This window comes from Carettochelys insculpta, chromosome 14, assembly GCF_033958435.1.
Source record: "Carettochelys insculpta isolate YL-2023 chromosome 14, ASM3395843v1, whole genome shotgun sequence".
In the NCBI taxonomy this organism is placed as follows: Eukaryota; Metazoa; Chordata; order Testudines; family Carettochelyidae; genus Carettochelys; species Carettochelys insculpta.
Genome location: NC_134150.1, coordinates 3,135,449 through 3,147,041, shown reverse-complemented (window position 1 = coordinate 3,147,041; position 11,593 = coordinate 3,135,449). Strand labels below are relative to the sequence as shown.

The following is an 11,593-nucleotide window of genomic DNA, read 5'->3' as shown; positions in this document are numbered from 1 at the left end:
ACTTACTAAAAGACCAATGGAACAGCTATGCCTTAAAAACCTAAAATATTATAATCTTCAGATGCAAGAGACCTGGTCTGCATTGCCTCAGCTGAACTGTCCACGCTGGCAAAGCTTTTGTAATATGTTCATACAATCTTTTTGAGGGTTCTCATTCCCAAAAGGCTGTATGGCTTTTCTAGAATTGTATCTGTACAGATGCTTCCAGTAAGATGCACATTAGCTCATTTATAATCTGATAACACTGCTACTTGGATGGAGATAGAAATATACTAGCGCTATTATGAACAGACGCAAAGTTCACAGTGTACAATCCCTAGTATTATTAGACATATAGATTTCCATACATATGACTGCCTCACATGGACAGAGTTTATATTGCTTTCATGGCTCCACAACTTTTGCTGGGAGGAACCAACTGATTTTTTAGAAGAAATGGACGTTACACAAAAGTGTGATTTTCCACATCACATTATTTGGAATTTTGACTTTTTAGCTAGAATTCAGCATTTCGCATATGAACCTGAATTTAAATACAGACTCACTAAGGTGTGTTAACGAACTGACATTCTATCAGACCATTGGTGTGTGGGTGGTAATTCATTCTGTGAACAGCAGCTTATTAATGATAATGATAAATTTTGGGAGGTTAGGTCCATAAATGGCTATTAGCCAAGGGTAAAGTATAGTGCCCCTCGCCTTTAGTCAAAGGCTGGAGACAGATGGCAGGAGACAAATCGCTTGATCATTGTCTTCGGTTCACCTCCTCTGGGGTACCTGGCACTGGCCACTGTCGGCAGACAGGGTACTGGGCTGGATGGACCTTTGGTCTGACCCAGTATGGCCGTTCATATGTTCTTATGTTCCTTCAAGCACTGGTTGATGGACATTCACATTAGGGCTGCATCTATGCCTAGGAAAAACTTCGAAATGGCTATGCCAATGGCCGAATTGAATACTAATGAGGCACTGAAATGAATATTCAGTGCCTCATTAGCATGCTGCCAGCCACGACACTTCGAAAGTGCTGCGTTTCGCTCGTGCGCGGCTCATCTACGTGGGGGGCCTTTTCAAAAGGACCCGGCCAACATCAAAATCCCCTTACTCTTACCAGCTGATAGAGGATTTCGATGTTTGCAGGGTCCTTTCAAAAAGGATCCCCCCCGCTGTAGACGAGCCACGTGCAAACGAAACGCGTGGCTGGCAGCATGCTAATGAGGCACTGAATATTCATTTTGGTGCCTCATTAGTATTCTTCGATTTGGCCTTTGGCATGGCCATTTTGAAGTTTTTCCTAGGTGTAGACACAGCCTAGGTGGGTGTGCTTACCGCACGCACTCGCGCTGGAAGCTTTTCCCTTCGTAATAGCTGTAGGAAGGTGGCTCTGGTGACCCCTGGAGCGGTGCCCTCATGGCATGGTATTGGGTGCCATGTGTCGTGCCCCACCCTCTGTCCCCTGCATTTTGTTATTTTTTGCTGCCAGTGATGGTGCACAGAACGGTGCTGCCTTAGCACTACTGAGGCCTTGTTCAGAGAAACTTTGTAAAGAGTTAACTTTAGTGTTAGTCACCTTAGTAGTAGTTAGGACTATGTTGGCTGGGGGATGGACCTAATGTACGGCTTTAGATACGGCAGTCACTGTAACGACCTATGCCAATCAGCAATGGGCATAGAAGCTGTCTTAGGTGCCTGGGTGAAGGGCACATAAGCGACAAATGTCATATTTGTAAATCTTTTAGCTCGGGCCATCCCGAGAGGCAGACAGGACCTGGGACAACCTCTTCCCACAATGCCCTGCTGGCACCATCAACAGGAGTGGGAAAAAAATTTTGATGAGGGGGGGTGTTGTTGGGTGCTGAAGAGAACATGCATTTGGGGACTGGGGTGCAGGAGGTGTGGAGTCTGAGGGGGGGAATGGGTTAAAACGTGGGATGAGGACTGCGGTGCAAGATCCTGAAGGGGGTAGGAGAGGATTCAGCCCTGGGGGAGAGATGTAGGAGCAGGGTGCAGGGTCTGAGAAGGAGTTGTGACCTGGGGCAGGGAGGAGTTCGCAGATGGTTTGGGAAGTGATCTGGGACAAGGGAGTGGGGTGCAGAAGAGGATTCCAGCCTGGGGAAGGGGTATAATGGGGTGCAGGATCTGGAAGGGTGTTTGGGTGCATTAGAGGATTCTGGCCTTGGGGAGGGGCATAAGAGGGGTGCAGGGTCTGGGATGGAGTTGAAACGTGGTGCCAAAGGCAGGCTCCAGCAAGAGATGCTTATCTCAGCAATTTCTGGTCTCTGCCATTCTGACCAGAAAAAATTACTATGGCTTGTAAGGGTGGATCTCCCTTTCCCTGTAAAGGAAAGGACAGGGCCGAGATCCAGCTAAGATCTGCATTGGGTAGCTCATCTCCCCACTTGGGAAGCTAAGCAGAGCAGAGCACCCCAACCTCTTCTTTGCCTAGAAGCCCAGACATGGAGGAGGACCTTCTTCAGCTTCAGGTGCTGTTGATGCCTGAAGCTTTCCAAGAGCACAGAAGAAGCTGTTGCTCCTGGTGCCAACCACACCTACCCTGACAGAGACCAGACCTTAAGCAAAGCCTGTCTCCAGACTCTTTCATCCTCCTTCACCCCAGCAACACTGCTCCCAGTTGTGGGAGATTTCTTGGCACCAATCTGGAAGGTGACATTCATCAGACTTGGGGAAGCAGCCACATTGGAGCCCTTGGCAATCACCAAACTTGGAGCGCTCACAGAGGGAGTCAAGACGGGCTTCACCAATCACTGGTGCAGACTCTGAGGCATGTGTGACCTGGCATGAACACCTGGACAGACCTACCACAGCACCAAGCTGATGTTACAGTTCCTGGGAACACTGCAGGATAGGAATTGTGGGACCAACTGCTAGTCCCTGAGATGGATGTCACTGAATACTGGGTGTCATGTAGTGTGGGGGTCCCCAAGCTCTGCACCCCATCCGCAATCAGATGTGACTCTCATTCAGCAGGTAGAACAGAAATTTTATTAGGCAACAGGGACAGAGTGTAGAACACACTTGTCAGCACAGAAACCAGAAGCAGTCAGTATAAACCATCTTGGTGAGAGGAGGTCCCTGAGCCGGGACCCTGGTCCTCCTTCTTCCCTCTCCAGCCAGAGGAGATGGCCTCACTCAACAGCCCAGTTTCAATTCAAACCAGCCAACCCCCTTCTTTGTCCTTTTTCCGGCGGTACGAAAGGTGTCATCTGCTTCCCTAGGTCAGGTGTGCAATGTGGGTGACAGGCCGCCAAAGGGGGTGAAATTTTGTAAGGGGGGGGAACAGTGTGACCAGCAGCTGGGTCTCAGGCTCATCCACCATAAAATCTGGACTAAGTTACCTAGGGAGGCGTGGAATCTCCATTGCTGGAGGTAGGTAAGAGCAGGTCAGACAGATGTCTATTGGGAATGGTCTAGATGGTGTTTGGTCCTGCCAAGAGGGCAGGGAACTGGAGTCAATGACCTCTTGAGGTCCCTTCCAATTCTAGTGGTCTAGGAGGCTAATTAAATATGTTGAAATGTTACTATTTTATCTATGTGTATTCGCATTTATATACTGATAAAACATATCAGCTTTTACACGCTGCATGGGTGCTGAGAGTGGCACATGAGCTGATTTTCATTGGCCTGGGAGGCAGCAGCTCAGCCCCTCCTCTTCCCCCCAGGCAGCCGGTGGATTAACAAAGGACCAGCTCACGCTACCAACCACCCTCTGATGGGTAACACTGTGTATCTTACCTTGTTTATTAATGAAGTTGTAAGTAGGACTATTAGCGAGGGGACAGAGAGGTCAAAGCCCAAATTTCGACCCGCTGGCCCCGATCTACAAACTTATTTTCTTTCACCTGTGGCAGGTTTTTTGTTTTTTTTTTAAACATGAACACAACGGAAATTTCCAGCCGTCTGCAGGACAAGAGACGGACGGGTGGGTGTGCGGGGGGGCGGGGCGCGGGGACAACAATGGGGTCCGCGTAAAAAGCTGGCTCACCCGGCTGCCCAGCGTACAAAGGGCCTGGAGCCCCAGGGCCTACGGCTGCCAAGTCCTCACTCCGGAGCTCCCCTCACCGCCGTGCACCGAGGGAAACGGAGGCACCCGCCGCGGGCTACTGCAGGGCCCCAGGGGACCAACCCCTGACACCCGCAGGGCCCGGCAGCGTCCCGGGTCCGGGCCGGGAGGGGCTCGCCGGGGTCCCGCCGGGGTTCGGCCGAGCGCTGCGACAGCGCCGAGCACCGCGCCAGGACGCTCAGCTTTCAGTTCCGGGGTCCGCGAAGCGCACAGAACCGGAAGCGGGCGGAGTCATGTGACCCACCTAACATGGCCGCGTCACCGCTCCAGTTCAGTTTGGTTTGGGGGCCATGAGGCGAGCGGAACCGGAAGTCCGGGAAGTCATGTGACAGAAGAAACTTTTTTTTTTTTTTTTTTTTGCGTCACCGCTCCAGTTCCGTAAAGTTTGAGGGCCTTGAGGCGAGCGGAACCGGAAGTGCAGGGAGTCATATGACCGAACCAACATGGCCGCTGTCCGGTAGCATAGCCCAGTCCTAGCTTCAGGGAGCAGGCGGGACCCGCGCCGCCTCCGGTGCTCCCCTCCCTCTGCCTGCGAGCTGCCCCGCCGCGGAGCCCCTGCCCGCCGCGCCGCGCCGCCGCTGGGTGCTGGGCTGAGCCCCCGCCGGGGCGGCGGGAGCATGAACCCTGAGAAGGATTTCTCGCCGCTGGCGCCCAGCGTGGTGCGGGCCCTGAACGATAAGCTCTACGAGAAGCGGAAGGTGGCGGCGCTGGAGATTGAGAAGTGAGAGCGGGGCGCGGGGTGCGAGCCGCCAACCCGCGTGGGGCTCCGGGCCTGAGGGTTGGGGCAGGGGCAGCACTTCAGGAGCCAGCGCGGAGCCGAGGCAGCTCCCAGCTCCGTGCCGGACTGGCGCGCTGCAGCCCCCAGCCCCTGTCGGGAAGGGAGAGACTCGGTCCTCTTCTTTCTGTGGGTGCCTGTGGATCTTCGGCGTGCCCTCTGCCGGCCACAGCGGGAGTAACGGGTTCAGTCTGTCTGCCGCTCGGGCGCCGCTGTTCGTAAAGTTTAGGATCCGGGCGGGTTTTGTTAAAGTGGCGTTTTCGCATTTCCTTGCACCTCCACCGTCTTCTGGCAGCCAACACTGAGAGAAACCGTTCTCAGTGGTGACAGATGGCAGAACAAGGAGCAATGGTCTGAAGTCACAGAAGAGAGGAGTAGGTTGGATATTGGGAAAAATTACTTCACCAGGAGGGTGGTGAAGCCCTGCAGTGCGTTGCCTAGAGAGGTGGTGGAGTCTCCATCCGGAGAGGTGTTTGTCCTATCTTGACAAGGTCTTGACTGGGGTGACTTAGTGGGGGTTGATCCTGTTTGAAGAAGGGGCTGGACTAGATGACTTCCTGAAGTCTCTTCCAGTCCCGTGATTCTATGATGTACCAAAGCCTGATCCCTAGCGCTTTCAGGTGGAGGAGCTAAAACTGAAGCCTGTGGGCTTCAGTCGTGGGTGGAGGAGGGCCTGTAATATGAGTCCTGCTGCTAGGTGCTGAAGACAAGGCCTGAAGCCCCAACAAGTTTAATACCAGCCCTGGCAAACCCATTAAAACAGTATTGTGACCAGTGTTCCCTGTGAGCTGGGTGCTTGTGTAGCTGCTCAGGAGAGATTCAAATGGTTCCTTGCTGATTAGCAAACCTAGCAAGCAGAGTTGTTTGTTTCTAAGGGGTGGTGCACATTCATACATCTTGGTGCACCTAAAAATGTATTCCCTTGATAGATGTAAAAGATTAGAGGTAATGTTGCTTGTGACCCACAGTTTGAGAACCACTTAGTTACAGGACAAAGCCATGTAAAACTTGATCCAGAAACTCATTTGTCTGTCATAACAGTACGTTCAGCATCCACATTAAATTCTGTGACTTAACACAGGGCATTTCCAATGTGAGAGCCTGAAACAGACCAAACAGTGACTCAAGTTTCATTGTACACAAAGCACAGCATCGGCAGTGAAAAATCAGTTACTTTATTACATCAATGGAGGTTCAAAACCATAACACTTCTAGTTAAGCCATGTAAAATGTGTTGCACAGATAAGCAATTTCAAGACAAGCAGAACAATCTGTTGTGCAGTGGAAAGGAGAGGAGTTTTTGCTTCTTGTGTGAAGTTTGATGCTTGTCTAGGTCCCTAAGTTGTTACCAGATTTGCCCATTACTTTGGGGTATGCTTGTTCATTAGGGTTACTCTCCTGGTGTGGGATGGGTGTGTTTTTGATTCTATCAATATGCTGTTTATGTAATTTGTGTTCTCATGCGGAGCTCTACTTCTCCATTCTGTGAGTTCCCTGCCATTGGAGCTATTGTGCAGGACCTAGGTTCCCCTGGCCTGGGTTCTTCCCACCCAAGAATCAGTAGGATGGGTTGAAGAGCAGTTCCAAGATGACACCCTTCTATGACATATGTTCAGCATGTCCCTCTCTCCACTTCCACATTACAGTTCTGGTAGTAATCCACTTGAAGAGCAAACCCTACAGGATTGTTAGGCGCTGCAGGGCTCTTTAGCTTAGGTATGAGGAGCTTTTCTGCAGAGTGAATGGGGAAGCCAAAAACACCCACAACAGGGATAGGGAAGTATGCAACCAGCTTAAGTGTGAAGGTTCTGTATTTCCAGGTAGTAACCATATTAGGGGAGTCAAACAAAAGACTTATCAGATTTAATATTGTTATAAAAGTCAGGTGTAGCACACTATAACTGATCACATGAGTCAGGAGCAGAAGGCTATACTTAAAGAGGAAAAGGGTAGGGGTCTCACCACTCTGTGAAGCTTGAATCAGTCAGGGTTTCTGGTCAGTGGTGATAGCAGAGGCTCTGGGGTGCTGGAGATAGGCAGAGCAGATCTCCCAGATGGGCAGGGAGAAGATGCTGGGTTCAGGCATGGGGAGAGATGCACATCTCAGATCTCAGTGGGACCTCCAGAGGTCACTGAGTTCAGTCCCTTGCCCTCTTTGCAGGACCAAGCACCACCCCGACAAATTGCTATTATTGCTTATTAATGTATTTGCCCCAGACTCCGAAACGGACTTCTCAAGGGTTGAAGTCACAGCCCCAGGTTTAGCAGGCCGATGCTCCAACCACTTGTGGGATTTTTGTAGGGCAACTCATTGGTTCCAGGGAGAACACTTGATCTGTTTGTAGGTAAACTGAAGGCTCTTGCCTTGGAATCTCCATTCTGTATGTTAATGGAGGTGCCTCCCTATCCCACCTTTTCGCATTAATCCTGTCAGTATTGTTAGGAGGGGTTTACAGCTGTCTCCTCCTGCCTTCCCATTGCCTTTTGTAAGTCTATTTTCTGGTTGGCTTTGGTTCAAACAGAGGTGGGGGAGTCCTCTGAGTCAGGCAGGCTAGATCATGGTTTCCCAAACTGGGGGGTGGAAAGAAATTCCAGGGAGGGTGGGAGGTGACCCAGCCCCCCCATCATTCCCCCACCTGAAGAAAGATCCGGCGTTTGTTTCTGGCTCGCAGCCCCTGCAGTTTTACGTGGGTGACCTGGGGCAGCTGCTGTAAAAAACAGGCAGCCGGTGAAGACTCATGTGGAGCTAGCTGCCTTCTGCAAAGATGAGTGAGTGTGGGTTGCATGAGGGAGGAGGAGGATGGGGTTAAATGGGGGGCTGGGGGTGCCTGGCTTTGTGGGATGGCAGGGGCTCAGGTGGGCAGCTCATGGGGCTCAGGTGCCCAGCGAGTTTGTGGGACTTGCCATTCTTGGGCAGCTGGCCCCAGCATCACAGGGCTCAGGTGGCTTGGGCTCATGTCTGGCCTCAGCAGTGTGGGGCTTGGGCAGCTGAGGCTGATGGGTGGGCGGCTGGGTCTGGCAACGTGGGGCTTGGGTGGCTGGTCCCAGCAGCATGGGGCTTGGGTGTGGGCTCGAGATGGGAAGGCAGGTGGCTGGCCCAGGCAGCGTGAGTCTTGGGTGGGGGCCTTGGGCAGCTGGCCTGCGGGTGGGGCGGGCGGCTGGTGAGCAGGCAGTTGGTCCCAGCAGGGTGTGGCTCAGGCAGGTGGCTGGCCTGGGCAGCTGGTGGAAAGCTGTCCCTGGAGGCGAGGGGCTCGGGCAGGCAGCTCTGGCAACACAGGTCTTAGATGGCCAGGAGGCTGGCCCAGGTTGCTGGTGAGAGGGCGGGTGACTGGCTGGCCCCAGCTGTGTGGAGCTTGGGCAGGCAGCTCTGGCAGTGCAGATCTCAGGTGGGCAGGGGGATGTCATGGTCAGCTCTGGTGGATTGCCAGGGCCCGAGGAGAACTATTTGTGCTTGTTTTTAATTTTAATTGACATTTTTATATCAAGTTTTGTGTTTATTTTAAATTACAAATGGAATGTTTTGTTAAAAGGGGGGTTGGAAGATGGTACAGAAGAGGTGGGGGTGGGGCTTGAGGGTTTCTCAAAAATCAGAAGGGGGCCGTGATTCTGAAAAGCTTGGGAACCACTGGGCTAGCTAGTATACCTTGGGTTCCAAAGATTGCAGAACTAATAGGTAACCAAGTACCGATGTGTTCCTTTTTCACAATGCACATTTGACAGGTAGTTAAACTGTCTTAATCTTCAGGATGCTGGGCTGTGTTCTAGAAATTTCCTACTGGTTTTTGGCTGAGCTCTCACAGGAGAGTAAAGATTATGTGCGGAAAGTTACTTTGGTACTGATCATGTCCGTTTTTTTCCTTCTCTGCCCACTCTACTGACTCAGTAGCTTTCCTCATGCTCTCACATACAGCTTCATTCCATACCCCATGTAACCTTTTTGCTCAATTTCTCAGCCCTTCCAATCAGTTGGAATGCAGGTGGGATTTGATAACCCACCTCTAGGTAACGATCTTCCAGGGACTTGTTTACAGTAGGACCCTCCGTAAGTTATGACCACCACAATTTCTACAGTGGTGAACTGTGGTTCTGAAGTCTGTGTATACCGAGGTAGCCTGTGCCGGTTGTCAGTATTGGGTGTCTGCAGCAGCACTGCAGGGAGCTCAGGAATTATTTCAGCGGGGTTGCAAGAAGGTGGCATGTTAAAACACAAACGGAAGTACCAAAGCTGAATCTTACTCCTGGGCGAATTCTGCACCACTGTGTGCTGTAGAATTTTGTAGAAGTTAATGTCGAGTGTGGAAAATCCCCCTTTTTCTCGACAGAAATAGGCTGTGGAACTATTGGCTGCTATCAGGGCCCCTGGCCACAGCAGACCCCAGCTCACACGTAGAAAACAAGGCAGGGGGGAGTGGAAGGAATTGGACAGCTCCCAGCATGTGCGGTTTCCAGCATGCCCTGTAGAAAGGAGGCATCGTGCACAGGAAACTTTGCAAGCCTGGCAACTGGCATCAGGCTGTTTCTCCGCTGGATCCTTGAGAGGAGGGGGTTGTGAGGGTCTGGGCGGGAGGGGGCATGAGTGGTCTGGGGCCCGTGGCTGCACTCTGTGGCATGGGGAGGCGTGTGAGTCTGGACTATGGAGGGGCATGGCTGAGGTCTGCAGAGGGGAAGGGACTATGACAATGTTCCCTCTAATCTCTTCCATCCTTGTGCAGAATAGTACACACCAAGGCACGTGTGAATGGGCACCACCAGTAGAAACAGAATACCCAGGTGTGGGTACTCTGCTAATCAGCTGGGTGGCATTTGACTCTCTTGTCAGTGGTTGTGCGAGAGCACAGCTTACAGGCAGCACTGGGCTGTGGGGGTCTGGAAAGTGAGGGTCACGGCTGATGGGAATGAGGGTGTGACTATCTGGCTCTCCCAGTTGGGCTGGTGTGGCAGGGGTAGAGAAACAGGAATTGGGTTGTCATAGGAGTTTCTTTAGCGCTTTACTCTGGTACAGGCATGCCAACAGGTCTTTTGAAATAAATTACCAACATAATTGAAACTGGTTTGATTCTAGAGGGTTATTTTGATGAGTAAAACTTGCTGAATTTTACAAGATTTTTAATGTTTGGTGCAGAAATCCCCCTGGACGAAAAGCGAGCTCAGTCCTCCCTGTGATAACGTTAATGTTGTGTTTGTAGTGCACACAATCATGTCTGTCTGTGGGTAAGTGGCTGCCGCTAGTAATGGTCTGAGTGCTCTGTCTTCAGTCTGCCATTATAATCTCTAACACAGGCTATGTCTACACTAGCATTCCTCTTTTGAAAGAGGCATGCAAATGAAGGAAATCAAAAATGCAAAGGAGACACATATTTATATACTTGGCACCTCCTTTGCATATCCTGTCAAAGAAAAGCAAGGTAGATACAGCTCTTTTGAAAGGAGGACATGCATATGAGATTCCAGATGTGTAAGTCTGTGCCTCATTTGCATTTTTGATTTCCTTCATTTGCATGCCTCTCTCAAAAGCCACACTGAATGAGTTCTCGTGAACTGAAGCTGCCACTGACTTTGCTGACAGGTGTGGTAAGCCATGCATGTCCCCGAGCAGTGGAATTTACACTGACCTAAGTGTCTGTGTGGACAGCGCTACGTCAGCGGGAGAGCTGCTCCTGCTAACAGAGCTCTTGCTGCTCCGTGGGAGTGCGCTAATTACGTCAACAGGAGAGCTCACGCCATCCGCTTAGAGCAGCTGCACTAGAGAGCTTACTGTGGCGCAGCTGCATCGTCGTAGCTTTGCTGCTATAAGCTCCCTAGCGTTGCCATGATGGTCTTTTCCTGCTTTATTAAGAATAAGGAAGGTCCGGGTGAGGTTTGCAGTCTCCCTCCCTTGTTTTGCTGGATTTTTGCATATAGAAGCTTATACCTTATGTCACAAGACTCTATCCTGGGAGGTAGTGAAATAAGAATTGAACTGAGATGTGGAGTTTGTAGACAAATTGCTGGCTTAACTCTTTTTTTCCCCCATGAATGCTTACTTAACTCAAGGGAAGCCTTTAAGCCTTTGCTAGAGATGGAATAACTCTGTGCCTACAAGTAAAAGCAATCAGTTAATTGGGGCGAGGTGTGGAGGGGAAACATTTCCATCAGCGCAGCAGGGCCAGCTCAGCCCAGCTCAGATAATAGCAATGAACAGGCTTGGCAGAATTCATTTTTTAATAATTTTTCATAGATCTGTCTATTTTTAGGCATCTTTTTTCCATTTTAAGTTGTAGATCAGATTTATTACCATTAACGTAGATGTTCAGGGTTGTGGAAAATTCTAGTATTGCAGAACTGGAAGGAACCTTGAGAGGTCATCAAGTCCAGTCCCCTGCCCTCATGGCAGGACCAAGCACCATCTAGATCAGCTGTGTGACAGGTGTTTGTCTAACCTGCTCTTAGAAACCTCCAATGATGGAGATTCCACAACCTCCCCAGGCAATTTATTTCAGTGCTTAGTCACCTTGGCGGTTAGAAAGCTTTTCCCAAAGTTCAACCGAAACCTTCCTTGCTGCAGTTCAAGCCCATTGCTCCTTGTCCTGTCCTCAGAGGCCAAGGAGAACAGTTTTTCCTCCCACCTCCTTTCAACAAGCTCTTAGGAACTTGCAAGTTATGTTCCCTCAGTCTTCTGTTTTTCAGACTAAACATCCCCAGTTCTTCCCATCTCCCCTCCGAGTTCATGTTCTCTAGGCCTTTAATCATTTTTTTTG

At 50.7% G+C, this 11,593-nt stretch overlaps 1 protein-coding gene across 2 annotated transcripts in view; it reads left to right on the top strand.

Moving 5' to 3' along the window:
• The first annotated feature begins 4,532 nt into the window (after positions 1-4,532).
• Positions 4,533-11,593, top strand: part of VAC14 (VAC14 component of PIKFYVE complex) — a 160,664-nt gene continuing 153,603 nt past the window's right edge. For both annotated transcript variants that reach the window (XM_075008450.1, XM_075008451.1), the window contains exon 1: positions 4,533-4,802. In XM_075008450.1, the coding sequence (XP_074864551.1) occupies positions 4,699-4,802 (104 nt within the window). In that variant the 5' untranslated portion in view covers positions 4,533-4,698. The remainder of the gene's footprint in view (positions 4,803-11,593) is intronic.